General features: G+C 38.8%; 2 protein-coding genes across 7 annotated transcripts in view; one reads left to right on the top strand and one right to left on the bottom strand.

Annotated features, from left to right (window-relative positions):
• Nucleotides 1–8,367, top strand: part of DPP4 (dipeptidyl peptidase 4) — an 82,086-nt gene extending 73,719 nt beyond the window's left edge. Inside the window, exons 24-26 of the mRNA XM_043488062.1 lie at nt 5,205–5,277; nt 5,535–5,608; nt 7,247–8,367. Of these exons, the coding sequence (XP_043343997.1) occupies nt 5,205–5,277; nt 5,535–5,608; nt 7,247–7,348 (249 nt within the window). The 3' untranslated portion in view covers nt 7,349–8,367. The remainder of the gene's footprint in view (nt 1–5,204; nt 5,278–5,534; nt 5,609–7,246) is intronic.
• Nucleotides 8,368–14,202: 5,835 nt separating this feature from the next.
• Nucleotides 14,203–26,491, bottom strand: part of SLC4A10 (solute carrier family 4 member 10) — a 336,246-nt gene continuing 323,957 nt past the window's right edge. For 4 of the 6 annotated variants that reach the window (XM_043488151.1, XM_043488155.1, XM_043488152.1 and 1 more), the window contains 4 exons: nt 24,598–24,665; nt 21,933–22,049; nt 21,060–21,098; nt 14,203–16,251 (listed from right to left, as the gene is read on the bottom strand). In XM_043488151.1, coding sequence (XP_043344086.1) covers nt 21,086–21,098; nt 21,933–22,049; nt 24,598–24,665 — 198 coding nt within the window. In that variant the 3' untranslated portion in view covers nt 14,203–16,251; nt 21,060–21,085. The remainder of the gene's footprint in view (nt 16,252–21,059; nt 21,099–21,932; nt 22,050–24,597; nt 24,666–26,491) is intronic. The other 2 variants (XM_043488153.1, XM_043488154.1) reach the window with 2 other exon arrangements.

Genomic DNA, 26,491 nt, shown 5'->3' with positions numbered 1-26,491 from the left:
ATCGGCTGCCCGAGGGGTGAGGCAAAGGAGCAGAGGCGTGGTGGGCAGAGCTGTTTTCCGGGGATTTGTGAAGCAGATCGGATGAACCGAGAGATAACATGGAGCAGGGTTGTGGGAAGAGCAGGCCAAATGGTGGCTAATAAGGCAGGATGGGAGGCTGGGGAGGGAACGGATTCACAGAGAGCAGCATCAGATCAAGGGCAAGAGAAATGAGGCTCAAGTCCTGGGCCTCGTTGCCAAGAGAAGAGGGCAGCCTGGAACACACAGAAGGGACTGATTTAACTTGTAGAGGAGATTTATTTTGCATTTTGCTCAGAATTTGATAGGCTTTTGGCAAGTGTACGAAACAGTCATAGATTTGGCAGTCTTCTGCTAGCAGATTTGAAATGTTCAATCCTTAAGAACTGCTGCATCGTTAGGTTATGCAAAACAGGGTGCAATTTTGTAAATATGCCATCTTGTACTGATTTGACATTTGTTCTATTATCCCAGAATATGCCAAAGGGAGAGAGACCTTCAGATTTAAGCCAAACCTTAACTTGTTTGTTGAGCGCTGATAAAATGTTGACTGCTGTGTGATCTTTAAAGAAGCCAGTGTTGCTGGGTGAGGCCTGAGGTAGGGCCCCCTGTCGGCGGATGGGGACTGTTCCCTTGGTACAGTTGTTTGATTGATGTGAACTAGTAAAACATCTGATATGCTGGGTTGAATTAATTTTTTCTTAACATTTTTTTGTGGCCTCTGTTGTGGCATGAATGGTGCTTCCTTAAAGAGCTTCATTTAATATTATTTATGAGGCTTTGACGGCAAGTGGGAGAACACTGAGGGTGCTTTCTCACTGAAGTAATGGGTTGTCCATTAGACCAGTGGCTGCTCTTTCTACCAGGTAACGATGAGTAATTTGGCTATGAAGTAAAGGGACGTTAGAATATGATGTTAAGAGGTGAGGACTTTTGAGTTTGACCTGTGCTCAAATTTTGTTTCCACCATCTATTCGCTTGGAGAGGTTACTGAATCCCTGTGAACTGCTGTTTCCTCATCTGTGACGGGGACAATCAGACCTGCCTCACGAGGTTATTGAAAGGATTAAAGGAGACACCTGAGCCTGCCATGAAGTAAGCTTTCAAAACCATGGCAGCTGCCACCATTATCCTTGGGAAGCACATTGTCCTTCTGGTTCCTGGATGGCACAAGGGGTAGCTTAAAAATTGTTAGACCTTCTGTTTCTCACAGTACTTCCCCACTCTTATCAGCTCTCTCTTTTATTTCAAAAATACAAAGATTTATTTGTTGGAAGGTAACTGAAGAACCAGCATGATCCAACGAGCAGCTACAGATGGTTCTTCTTGGGGCTTGAAGGAAAAGCTCCTTGCAGAGATGCTGAGGATCGGCATTGCCACTGGTCCAGTCCTTCCCACTTCGCTTTGCCAGGCTGTTGCTGGCAGCGGGGCTCTCCGGAAGTTTCTAGCCTCGGGAGAGTGCCAACTGCACCACCATTGCATCCCTGCCCATTTATCACTCTAAGCTTCCTTTTTAGGAGCTGGTGACAGACTATTCGGCTTCTAACTTAGTCATCCATTTCCTTTTTTATTTCTGTTTCCATCGATAGGCAAGTGGGGATTATCCTATTTTGGTGGGTTGAATTAGCACAATTAAATTATTTCTGGTCATTAATTCTCCCTTAAATTAGCGCCTGCATTTCTTTCACTGGCTTTGGCTGCTGCCCTTCACTGATTAAACTGTGCCATACAGCAGGCTGTCAGGAGTCTTTCTCTTTGGAGAAGCCAGGATGCTCAGTCTGATAGGGAAGGATCGGTGGTTCCGCAGGCAGGGGGACACAGCTGCATCTTTTCCCCCCCGGGGGAAATGTTCTCAGCAGCCCGAGAGCCTTGAAATGGGTGTGTGCCTGAGGCTGCCTGGCTCCCACGCACTGAGAGGTCCCTCTTGATGCATCTCCCAGCGAACAGGGGGATGTGCACATTGGAAATGACACTCTTATCTTGTGGTTGCAGGGGAAGCCTTTGTTTTATTTTTCGCTTGCTGCATTAAAGTATTTGTCTTTCTTTCTTTGTAGTGTAATATTGTTAATGTAAAACAATTTGCATCATGACACTTTTATCACAGTTTTCGTCTTTTTCTCAGTATGTTGCATTTCTCACCATGTCTAGTTCATCACAGCTACAGTGTGTACATCACAACATTTATCTTAGGCTCAGGGTTTTACTTGTTTATAAAAATTGTCTTCTTTCAGCCTGTATTCACTCCATTTAAGAAAAAAAAAGGCAGCCAGAAACTGTTTTGGTCCAAACTCCAGTAGTTATCACATTCCTTGCTAACTGTCCTGCGTATTTATATGTCTCCTAACTATTACTCCATGTTTCAATGACATTTCTCAGTTTTACGCTCAGGGAGGTTGTGAAGTAGCTTTGCTCTGCGCTCTGCCAAGCGAGGAAGCCCTGGGAGGCTTTTAGAGGTGGGGGGCGGGGGAGGTGACACAGCTGTGTAATTGGGTCAGGTCTAGGTGCTAAAGGTGACCATCTTTGGCGAGTGAAGAACTTGCTTCTCGTGGGGAGAAACAAGGTGGAGGAAACAACTGCGCAGGCGCAGGAGGACGGACTCGGGCGCCCGGGCCTGGGGCTCCCTCCGACTGTCAGTGTTCACTGTCGGTGTGTCCGCCCCAGACTCTGCTGTCCCCAGTTTTGAATCCTACACTGGCCTTTTTGGTAGATTGATTTTGACCCCTTCCTCTCTCCGGGGCAGAACATCGCTCAGGGTTCCATTGCTGCGATAGGCGCTGCATCAGCCACACAGTCCAAAAGTGCCTCATAAATCTCGCAGGGCCGTGCAAGCGTGCTCTCTTCCAATGAATGAATGCTCTCTTGTGATGAATTCTAAGAAGGCCATGAGCACACAGGTGCAAAGAATACCCCGTGTATTACTGCAAATCCCAGGACAGTTCAGTAACAATTTCTTTCCTCCTGTATTTTTGCTGGAAGATCATATCATAAGTAGCTTGGAACTTTACTGGAGACTCAATGCAACTTAGGAGGTAAAAGAGGTTCTACCGTCAAGACTTTTTGTCCAGCTCAGATTTCCTCGTGTAACCTGGTGCACTTGATTGTCTCCATGTAGAAGTGGGATTGCTATTAATAGACCTATCTCGTAGGAACGTCCTGAGGATTAAATAGAAAGGTGCTTTGATAAATCCTTTAAGATGCTTAGCAGAGTGACTTGCAGAGAGTACACAGTAAATGTCAGCTGTTGTTAGTAATGGCATTGTGTATGGATTTAAAGTGGGCAAAGCATATTTCGGTAAATTTCAGAATGAGAATATTTTATTTCACTTCCCCTAGCTGTTCCCCCTTGCCTCTGCAAAATCAGGATGGAGTATAGTGAACAGTACAATATAAGTGGTTACTTTTCTTTCATTTATCCCTTTAATTGATATTTAGCACTGTATTAAATGCTCAGAATAATGAACAATATAGACAAATTCCTTTTCTCATGGAGTTTATTGTTTAGTTGGGTTTATAACAAACAAATATTGACTGACAATGAATAAATGAATAGATAGAAGAATGGATGGAATAACACTGGGATGGATGAACAGATGAATGAATGGATGAATTCATCTGGGACATCTCACCAGATAACACATTTCCCTAAGAGTAAAGTAAAATAAGAGTGTGACTTTTAATGAGTCCTAGATGTTTATTCTGAAAGTTTGTGGGTAAATTCTCAATTTGGGTCAGAAATGGCATATGGGTCAGAAAATGGCATATGGTCAGGACAAGTGACCCAGCCTGCACAGAGTAAGAGGGCCTTTGCACTGTTTTCCGGGACAAGATCACTTTGTCAATGCAAACATGTTGGGTGACTTTGTCCTGAAAGCTCTAGACAGAATGTCTTTTTTCCAGAAACACTGTTACAGCATCCTGACATCAGTATCAGTAATTTAACCTTAATAAAAGCCACGTCTCTTGATTCCTATTTCAGTAACAGTAAGAGGAGTTAATCTTCCTCCCATTTCAAACACAACAGTGCTCCGCAGCAAGTCTCCTGGTGCATAGTTCACTGATATTGAAGCTGGAGCTAGAACACAGCCACTTGGACCACAGCCCCATCCTCTTCCTGTCAGACCTTCAGGGTTCCCATCCTGATGTTAGCTACAAAGATATCTGTAAAATATGAACCTTGCCTCTCATAAAGTTGACTTGATTCACCAAGATGCTGCAGGACAATTTGACTGATTTGAAATCTGTCGGGAGGCTAATGGCCCTTCCTCTGCCCAACTCATAATGAGACAACAAAAGTAGGCTCCAGCTCACGCCTTCCCAAAGTCACTACAATGTCTGTGACATTTTTACCTTCAGCCCAGCCCTGCAAACATCTCCAAATTAAGACCAGATGACTAGTTCCATACTTTCAAAGCATTTTCATTTGAGACCCCAGCCTCATTTTAGAAGTCCTTCCTAAGGTTATGAAGCAGACTTCAAAAAGCTGACCTCCCAATTTTTTCTCCTAATTACCTGGCTTGGTCCAATAGTGACATTTTCCTCAAGACAGAATGAGGCAGACAACCAGCCACTGATTTTCTAAGGCCATATTTGATCTTTGTCACCCCTCTACCCTCCCATATGTTACATTTGCCTAGGTTTCAAACATCTGTTTCAAAAAAGGTAATGCCTGCTTCTCATTCAGAGCCTAGCAATGTGGACCAAAGTTCATATGACATATTGCAGAGTATGTTTAGTTGCAAATGCTATGTACAGGCTCTTTGAAATGTAGCATGTATGGCACCATGTGACACATGGTTGCCATGGCAATACACTTTTTGGCTGAACTACAGCATAAGCCCATGGAACATACATTGCTAATATGAGACTCTGCCCTGTGCTAATGCAGAGGACCCAGCCAATCTGGGATCTGGGACCCGAGGGGTTTTGCATGCGGCCTGGGTGGCAGGTGCCCTCTTCTGCATGTGCAGGGAAGATGTGGCAGTCTCGCTTTCCAGCCCTTCTCCCAATCACAGGGCATGCTGTGCATTCTGCCTTGCATGGAGACAGCATTTGCTTGAATATCGGTTTGCTATATTTTGTATCAAAGGGGGCCCCAGCTGAAAACATTTTATTTTGTAAACTGAAGTGAAAAATCAGTTTATGGCAGATCTTTTTTTGAATAATGACATTCTTTTTCCCAATTCCAGAATTCAACAGTCATGAGCAGAGCTGAAAATTTTAAACAAGTTGAGTACCTCCTTATTCATGGAACAGCAGATGGTGAGTTTCAGTTAATTAGACTTTTTAGTATCACAGACAGGTTTGCAATTTCACTACTGACAAAACAAAAGCATGAGGGGCAAGACTGTTACATTTACTTCAATAAAACAGTGTTGCTTTCCACAACTCACTTGTCTTGGGATAAATGGGATGCTGAGTCCTAGAACTTCAGACAGTCCCCTTTCTTCTTGTGCCTTTTCCTACCAGAAAAGTGGAGCAGCTATTAGTTACTTTCTGTTTCCTTTCTCTCCCTGCAGATAACGTTCACTTTCAGCAGTCAGCTCAGATCTCCAAAGCCCTGGTGGATGCTGGAGTGGATTTCCAGTCAATGGTATATAGCAAAGCTTCCTGCAAGGGGAAGGAACTTCCTGGTGGGGTCTGGTTCCCCTCTCATGATTACTTCTCTCACCAAGGTCCCAGGAGAAAGGGACAAAAGCAAAAAAGAGTCTTATTTTTCCAGTAAGAAGTTGAAGAAGTGATATACTTGAGCCAGAAACACAGTCATGTTCAATATCAGTTAGGGGTTGAAAAGCACAATATTGCATATCTTGTGAGTGTCAGATCCCTAGTCTTGTGATTGCTCTTCTAGCCCTATGATTGTCCCGTCTCTGCCTAATTTGACTCAAAAGTAATCACTTACCCAGTGAAAAGTGTGGCGAAGTAATTCTAAAGTGAAAGCAGCATGATAATCGCTCAGCTCAAATATGAAAATCCATCTCTAGTATGTGTTACTAGCCCTTCTAACAAAGGTGAGGTATAATAATCAGCAAGTTTCAGTTTTTGCAACTTCCATGTTATCTTTTGTTGAGCAACTACAGGTAATAAACAATTAGGCTGGGTTTATAAAGTCAGAAATGGCTAGAGCGTTGCTGTTGCCTGTTCAGGGGATGTTTCTAGGTATTAAGCAAAATTCATTTTATGCACTAGATCTTTTCAGATTAAGAGAAAAAAAAAAGATTATATGTGTGTGTTGCACTAAATATTTTTGTGTTAAGAGCTTTCTTGTCTGTATTAGCTTTAATAGCCTGCTTCCCCTCACTCTCTTTTAACATACACACTTTGTTCTGTGCTCAGTTCAAGCAGTACCTACTGTATTTAAAAGCGGGACAGTCATTTGATACCAAAAAAACATGGCATATATTTTGGGGCTTAGATTCTTATGAGGTTGTGGTGTATATTTCCACTGTTCAAAGAAAAGACATGATACTTTAAGCAAGCAATTTTTGAAAGTTAATTTATGTCTCCATGATATATGTTTTCCTGGCAGTGACTCCCCACATGTTTAACATGGTGGTATGAGTTGATAAATTTTTGCCTCAGGTCATCAACTCTTCCTACATAAATGTCAGACATAAAGATAAGAAATTCCAGTGAAAAATCTTACGTGTTTGAAAATAATACATTTGATTTTTGACTTCACTTATGCTAAACATATATATGGAATATGAAGTAGATTTTTCTAGTTCCTTAGTGATATACATTAAGAAAAATTGCTTTTTAAAAACATTTAATAGTTTTTTTTACTGCACTGGAGGGGAAACTTAACAGTTGATAACACTTAATTGAAATGGGCTTTATGGGATAAACATTCCATCCTATGCATGATAAGTTTCTAAGTGTCCTTTGAGTCAAATTTGAAAATGGACTTAGATATTTTCATTGTAATACACATATCCTTAAAGCAGTGTGCAGTGAAGTCAAACTCATGGTGAGTTGTCTCAGCACTTACCGAGGACAATCAGAGACTCCTGCAAGACAGAGCTACGTGTCTTGGAAAAGGTCTGGGCGGGGTAGGGAGGGTGCGGGGGTGATAAGAAAACCTGTTTGATCATGTTTCAGTTTACAGACTGATTGAGGAGTTAAAACATTGTGTGTTATTCCATGTATGCTCATGAGAACTCATTTGGATTTAAAAAAAAAAAAAGGCAACTGACTTCCTAATTCTGACCTCTCTCTTTTGTCTCTCCAGTGGTATACAGATGAAGACCATGGGATCGCCAGCAGCACAGCACACCAACACATATACACCCACATGAGCCACTTCCTAAAACAATGCTTCTCTCTACTTTAGCACCTCGGAACGGCATGCCATTTAAAGCTTGTGAAAAGCTACTTTTGCTCTCATTATCTCAAAACTGCACTGTCAGGATGATGCCTTAAAAAAATACACTCAAATCAAGAAAAATAAGTTTACCTTGTTCCCAAATTTCATATCTATAACCTGAAATAGGGACTTCTGTCTTTGCAAGAGACTTACCTTATGGAAATTTCAGTCTGTTTTTTTTATTATTATTATTTAAAATAATTTCCACATCAGCTGGTGAAACAGCAACTAAGAATTGTTTTTATGGGAGCTTTGCAGAGGTTCCCTGAGCAGCATTATTTTCTAACTGGACTAGTCCATATCTTGTTCTCTTCTTTGAAGGAACGGCAGGATGTGGGCAGTGATGTCACTGAGGCAGGGGCAAGAAAAGAGGGGTTAGGGAGAGAAGCTGGCAGGGCAAGGCTGCGAACCCCAGTCCACGCCTGCTGACCCAACCAGGCTACTGTCAGCTCCTCAGAGAAGAGCTGTTCTCAGCCAGACTGGCACAGTTTTCTGAGAAAGACCATTCAAACAGTCTCAGGAAATCATATATGCAAAGCACTGACTTCTGAGTAAAACCACAGCAGTTGAATAGACTCCAAAGAAATGAGAGGGAAACTGCCAACAATGCAAGGCCCCCAGGTGCCAGTTATGGCTATAGGTGCTACGAAAACACAGCAAGGGTGATGGGAAAGCATTGTAAATGTGCTTTAAAAATACTGATGTTTCCTAGTGAGAGAAGCAGCTTGGAAGGGAGATGTGAACACATCAGCTTGCCCTGTTAAGATATGAAAATATTTGTATTGCAAATCCTAACTTGAAGGAGTCTTTGCATCAGTTTTTCTTACTGCATTTCTTTGAGCATCTAATTAAAAGAATATTTTAACTTTCTTGGACTTGTTTTTAAAAATTGAAAATAAGCTACAAATGTATATAATATGATTCCCATTCTATATACTGTGGAATTTCTCCTGGTCAGTAATAAATATGCCTTCATTTTGTTCAGAGGTGTTTTGTGTCTTGAATCAGACCTAAACTGTATTGGCATATGGACATGCTTACCCAGAAAGGCTCTTGTTTATTTTGCTTGTTATCCCAAACTGCCTTGTAAACATGGAGAGGGTTCAGCTTTTGTAAGAAATAGATACAAAGAAATGTGCTAAATTAAGCAGTTCATAGGGTTTTAATCTAATATCTCTATATATACAATTTCTGTTATCATACTTATATATAAGCTTTTAAAAAGTCAACGTAAAATAATTTTGGTTATTTATGTAGTATGTAACTTATAATTTCATTCCAGGGAACTATGATGAGGCACATAATATCAAAAATATCATCTTGATATCCCAGATGGCTTAGTGGAAGTTTAACAAAGTCAACAACTTAAGTGTTTAACTAATTATTTTCAGTTGACATAACTATATTAATGAAACCATAGATTTAAGATGCTGAATTTAGCCTAGAAAAGTAAAGTCTTGATAAATGAGAAACACATAATATTTTTGTTCAATTATTTGTAAAATGACCTCATTTTTAACAATTGATTTTATAAACTCATAGTTAGAAAAAGTTGTCCCAGACAGGATGAGCTACAGCAAAAAAAATATAAAAATAGAAGAACTGGAAAAAAATTTATCAGTTCAATATGAGACTGGTGAGTCATGCATAGGAATGGACAGAAGATTCTGAAATTGTTTCAGCTGTATTTTCAGGACATGGAATTGAGTGGTTTCTCCTTAATTAAGTGTCATATATTATTCATTTATTTGGAACCATAAGTCAACCCTCAAACCTATAGGGTTCTTATTATATTTCTGATAATAGAGTTCATTCATCTTGAGTAGCGAGACCAATCTTTGTAGAGTTCTGTATCCAGAAACAGAAATCATAGGTTACATGTTCACATCCCAGACTGAATTTAGTAATAAGAAAAGCAAAGTAAGTTGAAATTCTCCTTTTATGTTAATTGAAACTGGATATAGTACAATATCAGATATTGTTTAGATACTAATAAGACCATTTTACAACAGTAGATATTGTATAATATTAGATGCTATACAGATATTAAGACCATTGCATAGTATCTGATAGTGTACAAGTACTGAACAATATCAAAACTCTATGAATTTATTGTTTCTTTAGTTTCAAAACATGCTCTATGTTTTCTATAGAGTCCAGAGATAATTAAAAAAATCCCAGCACATATTTTTCACATAATGAGAGTTACAAATGGTGATAATGTGCTTGAAGTTAAAGTAAATTTCATCTGACCCTCATAAGACAGTTTTACTCTCCAGTAAGAGTTTTAGATGAGTTTTTTGGGAAAGGAAGTTAAATTGACAAATAAGAGACAGACAGTCTGAGGGTATATTTGAAAAACACAGAACTAGTCATGCCAGTAAGATGTGCAGACTTGCTTGCCTTTAGCTGTTGCAGCCTCCACAGTTACCTGGATGATAAGATGCCTTCATAAGCAACCTGTTAGACCACAACAGCACCCAGGAGTGCACATCCCAAACTAAGGAAGAAATAGTCACATCTCTTCTATGGATACAGTGTTTCTTCTTAAGGTTTTGACCAAGATTTTTAGAAAATCACTTTTAAAATTATTTTTGAACTTTTTTTGTTGTAAACTTTGCTAAAAATGATTACACACCTTCAAACTTTCCGAAATAACCAGCAAAGACCATACTTTGGTGCATCCTGATGACTCTGGGCCACCACCATGAAGCTCAGGGACCACATCAGGCTGTATGTCATTCTGAGTGTTTCTTACCTGCAGGTGGTCACTAAGGCTACCAGTTTCACCATTTGGCATTTGTTGCTTTTGCCAAGTTGATGTGAGCATTCCAATTTATAAAACTACGACATTTGTACAATATTTAAGATTGAATAATCTCTAAATGAAAAAAAAAATCAGTCCATCCTAAAGGAAATCAACACTGATTTTTCACTGGAAGGTCTGATGCTGAAGTTGAAGCTCCAATATCTTGGCCACCTGATGCGAAGAGCCAACTCACTGGAAAAGACCTGATGCTGGAAAAGATGGTGGGCAGGAGGAGAAAGGGGCGACAGAGGGTGAGATGGCTGGATGGCATCACCGACTCAGTGCACATGAGTTTGAGCAAACTCCGAGAGATAATGAAGGACAGGGAAGCCTAGTGTGTTGCAGTCCATGGGGTCACAAAGGGACGCAACTAAGTGAATGAACAACAACAAATGAAAAAAAAAAAAAAGAATGGGTTTCTTCAGAGTAAAGTAAGAGAATCTTGTGTTTCCAATTTTGTGACTGTTCTTTCAGCAGTGTCTGAGAGCATTTGTATATACATCCTGAAAGATCTGGAGTGTGTATTCAGGATATATCTGAGGGATACAGATGGTTGAGAGTGAGACATGAGTGTGAGTAGTAAAGCATAACGTCACTACCCGTAAGAAAAGCTCAGAGCACGGTATTAATAAGACCAATGTCATGCTCAGAAATGTATCATCCTTCTGATGTCACCTTTCTGTGACAGGATTAACATTTAAACTCAAAACTTTGAATTAATAAAAAGAAAGGTAATTTTCTTACTGCTAAATTGACAGTGGTTTTTCTGGAATTAATCTCCAGTAAACTCAATCAAAATTCTTATTCTAAACAATCTTTCATCTGAACAGTCACCCCAAGTTGGTCAGATTATTTAAAATGCATGTATGATGAAAAGTGTGACTTAAACAACGAAAACTTTATAGTTATTCCAATAAGTTTTGCCTGTGCATGGCAGGGTTATGCTGACTTAGGGTGCTTACCTCACCCCTGGTCATAGGGTTATTGGGTTTTCTAAAGCATCCTCTGACCTTGTTTGCTGAACTTTCTGGCAGATGTGCAGGGTCTCTTGTGTGAGTCCTCTAAACCCTCTGTAGGGCTGTGTGTCCCATTCCATGTTAAGTGTGTTCCTTTTCATACTCAAGAGACACGAGTTTGATCCCTGGGTCAGGAAGATCCCCTGAAGTAGGAAATGGCACCCCACTCCAGTGTTCTTGCCTGGAGAGTTCCATGGACAGAGAAGCCTGGCGGGCTACAGTCCATGGGGCTGCAAAGAGCCAGATATGGCTGAGCAACTGAGCACATCCCAAGTCATAATATTTGTGACTTGGGAGGAAAAAAGTATTTTCATTGATTAGGTTTGGTTTCCTGTGTTAATCGCAGAAAGATGAGTGACAAGGAAAATGTAACATATCGAAGAAATATTATTCAACCCGGTGCTGGTTGCATGAACCTGAATGACTGTCCGGTTAAGGCGGAAGGCGGTCACATCGCGCCTCCTGCTAGATGGTCAGTGCACTCCAGTCTAGGCTAGACAGACGTGGCTTACAGTCTCAGCATGGACACTCACAGTGAGGAACATTTTAAAGAACATTACTTAGCCTCTCTGAACCCCAGCTACTTAATTTGAAAGAGATACCAGAATGCCTACCTTCCATAACAATCGCATCGTTGTGAAGATTTATGCACTATGCCTGGTTTGATGATTTCATGGTTTACACCAGTTCTCCCCATAGGTGTCTTGTGTCCGCAGGTGTAGGGCACATGAAGTTTCTTAATGAGCATTTGCTTTTCTTCCAGTGCTGCCATGTCAGTGAGAATCCTTTGTGGAGCTTTAATCATTCTTAATAAACTAAGAAGCCACATCTTCTGATGTATTTTACTTACGAGTCTGTCTACAGCCTTTGCTGGCTGAATAAACAGCAAAGAACAGGAAGAGCTAGGTTCTAGAGAATTACTAAGAAGGGATAAAACACTATCGTTACCTTTAGAGACCTTATAAGCAAATGGAAGAAATCTATAACTCTACACACAACCAGAAGGTAAAAATACATAAATCCAAAGCTAAGTCTATGGGAAGAGTGGATGAGGAATGTGGGATCAAAAGGTAAGCAGTGGGGAAGGTGGTTTCTGGACTCACATGAGCCAGCCCCTGGCTGAATTTTGTTGCACACTTAGATTTTTTAAATTGTCTCAGGATTACTGTTGATACCATGTTTTTCTGAACATTTAAAAAAAAATACAACCCCAAACATTATATAAAGGAATACTCTATGTAAAAGGATGTATCATGAAGTTCTTGTGCCTGGAGTTACTTATTAAGTGCCTACAGAATGTGCTTCAGCCTGCTTGGCTTCAATCATAAGACAAGTTTATAGACCACTGATAGTTTGGTTTGAGTCTCTGAGAGTCACCCTGGGTACAGGATTCAGTTTTTCCCCATTATGTTTCCAATCATGCTGCCAGACTAACCTTTCCTAAAACGCATGCCTCTTCATTACTCAAAACTCTTAATGGATAAAGTTGAAATATCCTAATATAGAATTTAACAACATTTATAATGTCTCCAACTTGTGTTCCTACCTTTTCATATGGGTCCCCACTAGTCTCCTAACATTCCACCATTTGGGGCTGTCTGCTGAGTTCCAAAAATCCTATATTATCAAGTATGTCAGGCTTCTGTATTACCATATATATTTACTTTTAAATTTTATTGTTTTCAACACTGACATGTTTGAGAATCACTGCAGTTTTTGGAGTAGGTTTCCTTCCCCATTACCATCCTAATTCATATGTTACCTCATATAACATTTTCTTCAAAGTTTGCCCTACTCAAAATTCCATCCTTGAATTATTCATTGCTCTCACTGTACAACCAACTCTGTACACATCACATTATGTTAAAGCTATGTGTCTACCTTGCCCTTAGAAGAAAGGATCACTGTCCTATTTTCAAAGTTCCAGCACAGAAAGAAGTGGCTAATGCACCAATAGAAACTGTAATGAAGGGACAGTTGTATCCATGAGCTACAATTTTCTAAGAAAAACACCCAAGGATCTCTCTAAAAGTATTTTGAGTAATCCTTGAACATTGGGTTTCTTCAAGGGGACTGATTACAATTAGCCTTTCAAAGTAGATATTTAGTGAATCATCATATTACCCAAATTACTCTCATAAGTTTTTCAAATGGTTATAATCTCATTTCACTGTATGAATATGTGAGAGAGATATACTGGAAAATTTGGAGAGCATTCTTGCAGTGATAGTAAAATAGTCCCACATCTAAGAGCAAACAGGCTAAAGTTAAATAGAAACAGAGGTAGATCAGTGAAGATGAAAAAAAAAACTGAGCCACACATTTAAGAGCCAAGAAAAGTCCTGAGAGATCTAGGGATTGTCTTTAAATACAAGTTGCTAGTGAATCATCAGTGGAGAGTTTCTATCATGCTAAACTACAACAAGGAGATACTCAAATTATATTTAGGAGAAAACTTCCCAATATTGAAGGCTGTTAAGTGATAGCAATTACAAAGTCAATTCATAAGTCAAGAAAAAACTACTAACCAGTACATTGGAGTCCTGAATGCAGTTACCTCCATAAAATATTGCCAGATCACTATAAAAGAATGGTAATACCATCTGACCTTCTGTAAAAAATAAGGAGGATGAAAATTTCAAGAAATGCTTTTCCCAAGAGGGGTAAAAACAGAAGTCTAAAGAGTTCCAATGATGGGAAACCTTACTAATGATCTTGGAAGTTTTTACTAGTAATGAGTACAATGCCATTTGTATCTAAGTCACTGCTTTCTGGGAAAATGAAGAGGTACATCCTAATATAGCTCTCATCATAGTTTGTTCATGAAGTTCAAATTGAATACTCTTGAAACATCTACATCACCAAGTTTTCTTGACATCGTTACTTGTGTCTAAATTTAAATATTATGTTCAAAATGTTCTACATTGATTTACTGATTAACACTAAGGAAAAAAAGACAAGACACTTTGCATCACAATTTAAAATGTGCAAGGAAATTAGGATAAATATTTATTTCCACATAACATGTCTTAGTTGTGAAAAACACAATATCCTAGTCACATTTACACATTACTTAAACTCTGCAATAAATTACATTCAAGATATTCAATAATTTTGACCAAGAATCTAAAATTAGGAGGAAATATATAACACTATGCTTTTCTTATATTTTATATGATTTCAAAATATTAAGATTAACATAGGGATAGCATTAAAATTCACACAAGAACAAAATGACTATAAAAGTACTCAGAAATACAGAATTTCATTGGATATGAGTGCTTATTCAAATAGGTGATCATGTGAAGATTTTAATTCACTATGATCATCTTAAACAGAATAGTTATTAATATATTAAAACACTAGAAGGCTGCTTTGGGGACTGACTGACATGTACAGCTAGTCTAACTCATAAAACAATGGGAATGTTTACATCTAGTGTCTGTATTATAAAATACACAAAGGCAATGCATTTGGAATGGAAAGTTTCTGTAGTTTTTCCTTGGCATTTATAAACACAGACTTTATTAACTACAAACTCTTCTTATATTTTTTAGGCTTATGCTCCATTGAAGAAATGGCTCCTTGAAAAATTGTAAGGGGAATTTTACAGAAGGTATCAAAATGTTGAACCTAGTGGAGGCTCTGTTGTTATTTCCTTCATAAGCTTAATCACCAGAAGATTTGTGGGTTTTTTTCACTTTCATGTACATTTATACTCAGAATATTAATAAATAGTTTGGGAAAGCCACAAGGCTCTGAATTATTGCAAAACTAGACACTGAAGATTATAAGGTTGATGATCATTGGTAATTCTTAGGAAACAAGAGCACTATGAGATTTCATCTTTATTAATTCACATTACTCAAAAATTCTATACTTTCCTTCCTCTTGTATAAACTTAGTAAAGATGAATTATTTCATATAGACTGAAATATCTATAGAAGCTTCTCAAACAGAATCTGAGATTTTCATTTAAAAGATTATTTTTCTACAACATGCATTTAGTTAAGAAGTGGAAAAGAGCTCTGCAGAAAAAAAAAAGACAATTGGAGACCGTCAGTCTAACATTAGAACATGATTCAGAAGCAGCATTAAGCAGTCCATGACCTTTAGCAGTGGAATAAATGTACAGGAGTGGAATTTCACATACAATGACACCACGTGGCATTCCATAAGTATGTATATAATAGGCTTATTTGGAAAAGACTTGTTTTCAATGGGAGATAAATTTAACAGTATATTTCTGATAAAGATTTATATTGAAAATCTCACAAAACCTACAAAGTTTTTCTAAAGCATTTCATACAAGCCTAGTATTTGATCATGTAATCAAAACTTGAATATTAAGGAAATACTACTTGGTTCTTTGCATTAGTATCTGATTCTTTTAAACAAGTTGTGAACAGGTTTCTATATATATTTTTCAAAATGACTTTAAGTTTTAGTTACATATAAATTCTTAAGTATTAAATATCATATTAAATCAAGGAAATGCATAAATACAATTATTAAAAATGCTTTCAAACTAACTTTTTGATTTGGGTATTTTGAAATAAGTCACTAATGCTAAGCTATAAAAAATAAAAAGAAGTAAGACTACCTTCCAAAATTCTTCTGAATGAAATTATCAGGTATCTTCAGGTCCCTAAGTAGGAAAATACAAACTAGGTAAATATGACTTATCTCTTTAAGAAAGCTATTGCTCTCGTAAAACTGACAATGAGAATCTAGTGTTTACAAATGTCTAAAATACAGCAAGGAACACAGAGATTCTTGCATTAGCTTTTCTATATGTTCACAAGGGTGTCTCACTGTTCAGAAGTTTAAACACAGTAATGAAACAAGTATTGCACTACTTACAGTATGAAGGTGGATTTGAGATGAAAGACAGAATTTATAATACATGATCAAAGTGGTTTTATGAATAATTGTGGCACTCTTCTCTTATATATGTAAAAAATAAACTGAAGATCAGTCATAGACAAGTCTCCCTGTCAACACCTTTCCCTGAGTCAGCTTTCTTCTCATTTCGGCTTTCAATGCTACAGGGGAGAAAGGAGAAATGTATTACTTCAATCCAGTGAGGCCACTGGGAGACCTCATTCAGACGCAAAACCCATCAATTTCAATGACCACAAGGGCCCTTAGGCATTGCTTTTTCATGCTGTGAAGCCTTGATAGCAACGATTAAAATCCTCGGCACTCAGTGAGGTAGAAACCAAGAACTGCAGAAAAGGGAAATTCAGAAAGCAGAAACTAAAAAACAAAACCAGACATTTTAAAAACAGTCCCCAAAGCATGCAAGATTAATACCATGGTCCTCATTTGGCCAAATGAATCACTGATGATTGTTGCAAATGCCAGTCATGCCCCTCCCTGTCTTAAGATAGCACTGTACGATGAATGACATAAACAAGATGTCGCAGTAGGTATTTCTGGGCCCTGCTGCAAGTGGCGCATCCTTTGTGAACAGACTGGATTCTGATCTTGCGTGAGAACTGCATTGCAGTCAGGGGAACAGGCACGCCTCCGCTGGTCTGGAGGACCCGGTCACCCCGCACACTGCCCTCCGAACACCCATGCCATCTCCTCACAAACTCCTCCTGTCCATTAGAGGAATCATGTTTCACCTCACTCCTTTTGGAACAAACCCATTCCCAAGTGGCTTCTGTTTTAACTATTCTCCAATTAACTTTATCAATGGGCAACCTGGCAATGTGACTCTCTCATTTTTTTTTTTTTTAATTTTTTCCAATGCACACTTTACCTAATCTCAAGTTGACAGTCATTATGCAAAATTCAAATAATGTGCTGACACGCATGAAGCTCACACCAAGAGCCCATGCTCCAGAGGGCAGCCCGGCTCCCTCCCAACCGCGTCCAGCACAGGCGAGCCCCACTCTGCGGCCTCTCCCCGGCCTCTCCTGCTGCTGACTCCAGGGCAACCCACAGTCAGCCTTTGGGTCCCTCGGCTGCAAGAACCCATACATTTTTAGTGCTAATTTTGGCTCAGTATAACTATGAAATGGTTGATGGTGGGGAAACCCTTGGTTTTATATAACTCTCCTCCAAGTAAAAAAAAAGTGACAGTTAAAAGCCCCTTTCTCCTACGGGGCTTCCTATGCAGCTTTCTTAGTGGTCAATAACTTAGACACATTCTAAGAATGTGTTTTTTAAATTGTTTTTTCCTCCAATTCAAGCTAGAAACAGCCCTTCTCAGTTGTCACCACCACCCGGCGCCATCAGGTAAGAAGTGCTGGAGCTTCTGCCATCTGTGGCACGCTGCCAGCGCTGAGAGCTGGTGTGAGCGGGTGTCTATGGCACCCGGGTTTGTGCCTGCCACACTTCACAGCACACACTCCTTACAGGTCAGAGCAAAGCAACTTTTTCTCTTTTCTTTTCTCCTTCCATGAGAAAAGATGACAGTGTGCACATGATGTGTTGAGAGGCTTAACTCTGTATTTTTAACTCCTCTATCTGCATGACTCACTTTCTTCTACTTTAAGTTCCTTTCAGATGACAAGTGTCTGCTACCCTACTTTCCAAATTAACTTTTCCCTGGGTACTACCTGCCTCCCAATCTCTTCTGGCAAACAAAGCCAATGAAAAGGGGCAGCATAGAACAGTGGAGGAAGCCCTGGGTTTGGAGTCAGATGATGACATTCAGTTCTGGAAGCAAAGAAGGAGCTATGTGACCTTGGACTAGTTATTTAATTTATCTGGGACTTGGTTTCCTCATCTGTCAATTAGTTTTGGACCAAATGGCCTCTCCTTTTCTTGCAGCTTGAGTAGCAGAATCCTGAGGCTAATAGTCTCAATTCCAGTGAGCTCTATCTTTTGAAAGACAGAAAAGCATATTCTATCTATGGGAGACTGTGGAGACAGAGACATACTGGTCTCTACACACGCACAATTCCTTTGTGCACTATCCTCCATAACCTTTTGATAAATGAGCAAACTCCCACAGCACCATTAGCCACCAAAAAAAAAAAAAACCATTCAGAATGTCAATTTCATTCACAGACATGCTTCCTTCTGATGTCCTGCTTTGGTCATACTGGTTGTTTGTGACAAAACAATAACCAATTAAAGGATTGGGCTTCCCCCCTTCCCTGCCCGCCCTGCTCTTTAAAACCAGTAGTTTTGGTACCAGGTCATATTTCATCAATGAAGTAAAAATTTTAAAACTTGCTCAAGACTTCCATGAAAAATATTACTGACTTAAATCTTCTTAGTGCATGGTTATTACTCTATTCCTTGCTACATCATTTTCAGGATGCCAACCAATTCTAAACTTCCATTGTAACAAATACATTACATGTATGTATTAAATTTATATCATATCTATTACATGCTACCACAATTAACACATATTGCATTCCTCTTATATACCAGGTACTTTGTAAGGATCAGGGGACACAGATGGATGAGACAGAACATAAGGAAATCATATTTCAAGAGAGGGCAAAACATGACCCACTACCTTCATGCTGCCAAGCAAGCTATGAAACTGTTATTTGTCAATGACACCATAATAGCTGATATACACAACATTTACCAAGCAGTCATGAGAGGGCTGAGGCCTAGCAAAACAGCATGAAGAAGCATCCAACACAGAGCAGGGTGGGGTGGAGGGTCAGAGGAAAGCAGCGAGAGAGGCCCTCCATCCCACCTCTGCCCCCAAAAGAAAACCAAGTGCTGCCAGGTACCTGCCCAAGAAATGCTGCTCTGGGGGTGTCAGCTTACCAGAGCAGTTGCCCAGCTACTCTTGAGTCAATGCGGTTTTTAATGAGGACCAGTGTACACCAGTTTTATTTATTTATTTTTTAAATTTTCTTTGTCTTTTTTTACACCAGTTTATTTAAATAAGCTGTGGAGGAGCTTGTCACAGGTTTGTATAGCACTGTTGAACTAGGATCAGATGAGACACCCCACAGATGTGGTAGAGCCCACAGTCAGTTCTTGGATCCTCCTTTCAGTTAAACTGGATGAATTTTTTTAGACAAGTAAAGTAAATGAAATAATGGAGAAAATATAACCGCTATTCCAAATGCCACTCAGAAGAAGGTATCTGGGCTTCTCTTATAGGCAGTAGGGCCTCTAAGGGGAACAGGGGGGAAACAATTAGGGCTGGGGTGTCAGAGATGCTGGGAAGCCAGCTTCGGTCTCGAGAGACAGACCCTGGGAAGCTGGTCTTTAGGGCTTTTCTTGCCAGTGGATACTCTAGCAGGTATAGCATTTGTACAGTTCCTAGTCATCAGACTGCAGTGCCTTCAACAGATACCAAGAGAGAGCAGTGGCTTTGGGAGGGTGTTGCTGTTACTAGTATTGGTGGTTTTAGGATTTCTAGAAGCCACACTCTTTCTGCCAGTTTCCACTGTTACGAAGACATTAATCACTAACCAATAGACATTTTATCACATGGAATGCTACAGATTTTTATCACATTTAAAGGTAAAGAAAACTGGGCAAACTTTCATTCCACAATAGTTTGAATCTTATGCTAGTGGGAACATATGTTCAAAGAATAAGAAAAAAAAGTCGTTATATGAAAATATAAAGGACGATCTATTTAAAATTGGATCTGCTTTTAAGCATGGTACATTGTTCACTAGAATTAATCCACTGTGAGAAGTAATCTGACGTAGATATTTTAAACAATTGAATTTTTCTGGTGAAAAGCATCACATGACATTTACTTTAAGGAGTACCTAAAATATCATGACATAAAACTGCTGCTTGAACCAAAGGAAAATAGGGAAAGCGTTTTCATCTATATTGCAGGAAGAAAAGCAATCTCTAAATTTGATTGCCTCAAATTTTCCACATATTCTCATGCTTGGAATTTTATTTTGAGCTCATAAACTTGGGGTTCATATTTTTAAAAATCAGGAAAATGCCATATTTTTAATGAGAAAGGGTCCCCAAGCATATATTTCAATATCTTTGAGAAACTACCCTTCTCGTGACTCTGATTTTCTTCCAAGACATCTAGCAAAACAGAGTTACTGTGAGGATGACTCTATAAGACTGCAGCAGGGATCTTTGGGAAAGGAAGATCAAGCATGGCTTAGAATAAATATGGCTTAGAATATTACTTCCACTTGAGCCAAGTGAAGAAATACATAAAGATTTTAAAGCCCTGTTAAAAGACAGAAAATATCAACCAGAAGTCTTTGAAAGAACCTGTCAAGTAACTTTTGGAACAAGTGTTGGAGGTATCTGAAGAAGGAAAAGAGAAGGAGATGGGGAGAAAGAGGGTGAAGGAGGGAGAGAGAACTGGAAGTAATCCCCAGCTTTATGGGGTGAAGACCCCAGGCTCTCTGCACATCCACTGCTGTTTGACATAGATATGACACTGAAGCAGCATGCCATTTTGGGGTGACAAAAACCAGCAACAAGAGATAGTCTCTAAGTTTAATGTTGCCTCTTCTTCTAACCCATGCTTCCAAATCATTATCATGAAGATAAAGCTTGCAGTTTTGGAGGCATGGTAAATGGAAGCTCTCAGCTTTGCAATTTCTTAATTCAAGGGATAAATTTTATTTTTCCAATATAGAAATCTGATGTTATCACAAAATACAGTTCTACGAGGTTTATTGATTTATATACGATGCATTTGTATAAGTGAAGTGGGGGAAAAAAGTACTCAAGTTGCAAACCCTCTTAAAGAGCTGAGTAGTTATACGAATACTGTAAACAGTCTGATACTGGACCTAAGCCCTGGATCTACACACCTTTTGCCTCCCCAAAACTCACACAAAAAACATAGGCTGACCAGGTTTCTAGAAGACACCACTTAACAAAAGGAAATGCAACCAAGGAATAGGTTTGAGGGAAAGGGTCTTACCTTTGGGAAATCAGCTTCTAGAGTGATTAGGAAGGGGAGCTTATGACAAAAATGTAATATAAAAAATTAAGTAGAAAAAGTTAATTTAAGGTCATGAAAATAAAGGAAATTAATAATTAAACACTGTTCCAAATCCTTCAGTCTCTCTTAATAAGAAGAAATATTAGCATAACACAGAGATTTTTCTTCAGATCAACATCTAAGAAGACAAGAGGGTTTGAACTCTTACTTATAAATTCTGGAAAATGCATTTTGGAAATCCTGTGATGACTCTTGGTATTTAAGAACACATTCTTCCCACCTCATGCATTTAAAACTGTCATCCACAGCTATAGGAGTTGTATGTAATGTTTGCATACAGAGCAGAAAAATGCATAAAACTTTCTGGAGCTGTAAGTTTTGGGGTAAAAAGGTTAGGGAAGATTTTTCAGGGCTGGAATAAGGGACTGGAAATAAACTAAATACAAAATTACCATTGCAGGTGCCATATGGGTTTTAAAAAGAACAACAGGAGAATGCAAAATATGGTCAGACATCTAAGGGGGTCCTAAGAAGTGGATGATGAAGGAATACACTAAAATCCTTCTGTCAAAGAGTAGGCCAAAGTGAATGTCCAAAAATGTCCTGCATTGAAACTCATTTATAGCCCCACTTCTCCCCACTGTCATAGTTTTGGAGTGAGCTTTTAATTTGAAAGGGAGATACTGAAAACATATCAACAAATGGGATCTTTGTGATTTCTAACCACTTTTTACTTTTCTGAAATATTTTAGAACTAATTTAAATGGAAACCAATACTATTCTTTTGCTCATGGAGTCATGTCATTAAATGACTGGGTTCAGTACAAATTCACATTATTTTAGAATTCAAACCTTTTAGAAGGAAAGCTTGACTCCTTATCTTTTGAGTTATCGGCAGTAATCAGAAGGTTCCTCCACAAGGCAGTCTTTGACATTTCATCAGAAATATTGATCACAGATGGATCATCTCTAGATAGGAGTTTACCCAAAATGAGATAATAAACATTAAATAAGACACTGCAGTTATCTAACCACAGACACTAAATATAGGACAGTATTATGCCTCTGTACAGTATTTTTGATAATTAAAACTTAAGTATTATTAATAATTGTTCTCTCTAAACAATTTCACAACTATGAAAAATAAAAATCTAAATGAAAGATTCTAGTTATACAGAAACTGGTTTGGGGTACAGTTTTCCTAATTCTTTCCCAATGACGGAGTTCAGGTTCTGCATGTTCACCACTGGGCCTCTGGTCCCTACATTCACAGCCCAGCATAGCACTTCACCCCTCTGCTCAGACTCCACAGTGGCTCCCACCCACTCAAAGTAAAAGCCCAGTGGGTGGGCTCTAGGGCTTGTAGGGCTTGCTTCCCCTACAACTTTACCTTCTGCTATTACACCCCTGCTCTTTCCTCTCAGCTACAGCGCAACGGCCTCCTGACTGTCCTGGGACCCTACAGGCTGGCTGCTCCCTCGGGGCCTTGTACTCACTCTTCCTCTGCCTATAATGTTCCTTTATATGGTATGGATTTGGCTGAAAGTGTGTTAGCGTTTTTCCATAACTTAAGAAAAAACCCAAGCAAACATTTTGGCCAACCAAATATAAATAAGCCTTTCCATTCTTAGTTCAAACGTCACCTGCTCCGATAGGCCTTTGTTGACTGATTTATTTAAAATTTCTGTTTCCATCTCCCTGTAGCAACTTCATCCCTCTTTCTGCTTTGTATTTCTGTTTCATTTTTCACCATGTGAAACTATACTATATTACTTGTTCATTTATGTATTTTCTGTCTCCCCCACCTCTATTCTACTTGAATGCAAGCTTCATGAGAACAAGGATTCTTGAACATTGGTCCTCTGCTGTTTCTCCATGACCCAGACAAAGTCTGACATTTGGTATCCACTCAACAAACATTTTATTCAGTGGCTGGGGGAGCCTGTAATATTAGGGCCTGTTACTATGCTGGATGCATTTTTTTTACATTTTAAAACTGCACTATTTAAAACTGTCCATTTAGAACTCTCTAAAACATTCCCAGGGCCAGAAAGGCAACCAAATATCAACAGATAAAAAACACAGTCCAAGCCAAAGAAAGTTTCATTGTGTGAGAAATCAGTACTCTTTTCTACCACAGGTAAAAACGATTCTCTGCTATAGAAAAAGTCATGTTCTACAGAAATCCTAAACTGATCTCTCATACCCCTCATTGTGGATATTCACAAGAGGGCAAGAAATTAAATTTTTAAGAGGAACACTGAGAGTCTGGGGCAAAACAGTTCTCACAGGCTCCTTCCTTCCTAATCTGGACATGTGTTCCTTAATACCTCTCATTCATCCAGCCCTTGGTAACTCAAAGAATGAGATCAACTAGTTTCCAAAAGAGTCATGGAGAATACAAGTTTTTCATAACATTATGTGAAAAAGAGTCTTGTGAGCAAAAGAGTTTAAAAAATTCTGGCTACAACAAAGTTAAACTTTTTTAAAAAATGCCAATACTAGTTAGATTCTTTAATATACCAATGTGCATTGTGAATCTCTAAACTGGAATGTGGTATAGGACATTTTTCAGACTTACTAAACCACAAAATCCTTTTAAGAGGGGTACCACAGGAAACTAGGCAGATTTCTGTAGAATACAGTTGAGAATATGCTGATTCAACTAAACAGTCAACAGGATTTTAAAACTTAAATATTATTTTAAAAAAAGAAAGCGAGAGAGGGAAAAATCTCTTCTGTCTTGTACTTGTGCTCACTCTTAAGTGGTAGATGATAATTTTATTTTTTATATCTAGGAAATATTATCTTATAGTCAGACCCTGAAGAGCCACTCCTATTTTTTTAACGCTATGAAAAATTCCCTCCTTAGTCAAAAGCCTTCTATGCTTTTTTCTTGGCATGGCCCTAAATTATCCTTAAGCACTTTGGGATCATATATATATAATTTTTTGCCAAATACTTTCAAACATTTTTATTATAACTTAGAGGAGTTTGCTTTTTTTGCTATGTGTCTGTGCATGAAGAAGATTAGCATATTTTGGAGAGTTACATAAATATTTCCTAAAATTACTAGTATAACTGAATCCTTCAATTCAGGAAATAGATTATCTCTTTGGAAGTGTCTTTCAGTAGGGGTAAATCCTATGTTTTTCCCAGAGTTCAAACATTTACATGTGATGGCTTTAGTGAATACCTTATTTATTCCAGAATTGAATACTGATCTGTCTTCAGGTGCCACTTTAAGAGAATATGAAAGAACTTTCATGCTCATTATAAAATACGAGACCTAAGGGAACAGTTTCCACCTCACTTCATTTTAAGCTACTTAGCCAGTCACACGGCTTCTAGTGGCAGAACTGGGGCAGGATAATCTAATACCGAGTTTTAGTTCTTTCCGCTCTAACACAGCTTCAACAAACCCCGGTAGGAATCCACATATATGAAATTCTCAAGTAGCATACATAACAACATATTACATTACTCCAATTGGTGTGTTTTTACATTTATATCTTACCTATAGTGCCCTTCCAGTGGGAGCTGCACTGTGCCCTCATCTTCCATAGCTAGCATACTTTGTTCTTCCTGCAAAGACAAATGTAAAATATACAATGTGAATCTGATGAGCCTCCATTTTACATTAAAGAAGAAACAGAAATTAATATTTCACTATCTCATTAACCTCGGAACCTTCCACTTTGTTTGCATTTATTAATGCTAGCACAGGTCCTTTCAATAAAGCATCAGCTACCAAGAACAGAAGTAATTAATGAGAGTCTCATACCACAAAGCAATTTAAATGCTAACAACAATCTCCTTCATGTCATTCAATGTAAAATATGGTTAATTTCCAAGCAGATTAAAACAAAAAATCTAAATTTTACAAGGACAAATGTATTGGTAATCATTTTCATTATTGTAAAGTTGAAATTACATTCCCAGAATGGTCTATTAGAAAGGAATAAGAGGTGTATTTAGAGCAGTGGTTCTCAAACTTTCGTTTACACCAGAATCACCTGGAAGATTTATTAAACATATAGATTACTGGGCTGTACCTCCAGAGTCTGATTCAGTTGATTTGGAGTAGGGCCTAAGTACACATCTTGGGTGATGCTGATTATGCTGGTCTGAAGACCACACTCTGAGAACCACTGCTCTAGAGACTTGGTAACAGACAGCAGAAGATATCTCCCTGTTTGGACCAGAACACAGGAGTACTTTCCACTTAAGACTCATTATAAGCTTTTGTTCTAGACCTCAGATTTCTTCTTCAAGGCAATATTCCACCCTTCTCCAAAGGGTATAAATGTTTCATATATTCATTTATTCATAAATAAAGTCCATATAGTCAAAGTTATAGTTTTTCTAGTAATCATGTATGGATGTGAGAGTTGGACCATAAAGAAGGCTGAGTGCCAAAGAATTGATGCCTTCAAACTGTGGTGTTGGAAAAAACTCTTGAGAGTCCCTTGGACAGCAAGGAGACCAAATCAGTTAATCCTAAAGGAAATCAACCCTGAATATTCATTGGAAGGACTAATGCTGATGCTGAAGCTCTGATACCTTGGCCACCTGATGAGAAGAGCTGACTCATTGGAAAAGACCCTGATGCTGGGAAAGACTGAAGGCAAGAGGAGAAGGGGATGACAGAGGATGAGATGGTTGGATGGCATCACAGACTCAATGGATATGAGTTTGAGCAAACTCCAAGAGATAGTGAGGGACAGGGAAGCCTGGTGTGCTGAAGTTCATGGGGTCACAAAGAGTCAGACATAACTTAGCAGTTGAACAACAAACGTTTTAAAAGTATATCTTTGGGATGAAGATAAACTTATGAAGCACTGAAACATCCTAGTTTAATTTACAATAATGTTATCATTAGCCTTTTTCCATGTACCAAAAATTAAAAGTAGTATCTACAGATCATAGCTCCTATTTCATGCATTTATTTTCAAATGGGTCAATTAGGAACGTTCAAGTTTAGAGAACTATTTGGGGCCATTTAAAACTGTTAGAATTATTGGCCCTGACTCCAGAAATGAAAATTTAAGTTGTGGAGAGATGAAGAGCTAAGTCACTTTCCTGACCAAATGGGAACTGAAGAGAGAAAAAAAGGAAGGCCCTGGAGGGTCATTGCTTTCCCTCTTTCAGTAGCTTAGCAGAAGCTTGCCTGGTCTAAATAAGCTTTGGCTGATGTCATTCTTCCTGGCACACAAGACTATTCCTAGGGTCCTCAACTTGCATGCTGCCTAGTCTGGAGAACCACTGCCATATTTCTTGTTATTTAAAGAAATGGTGTTTTTTACCTCCTCTTCAGCTAGCCTATGAATTTATGAGGCAATGTGGGGGCAGGTCTCGTTTTCACTCTTGAAATGCTCTCTGTACACATCTAACGTGTGACCAGGCAGGCT

Source organism: Cervus canadensis, chromosome 15 (genome assembly GCF_019320065.1).
Source record: "Cervus canadensis isolate Bull #8, Minnesota chromosome 15, ASM1932006v1, whole genome shotgun sequence".
In the NCBI taxonomy this organism is placed as follows: Eukaryota; Metazoa; Chordata; class Mammalia; order Artiodactyla; family Cervidae; genus Cervus; species Cervus canadensis.
Note: the sequence above shows the minus strand (reverse complement) of the source record. Positions and strands in the feature narration are given on the sequence as shown.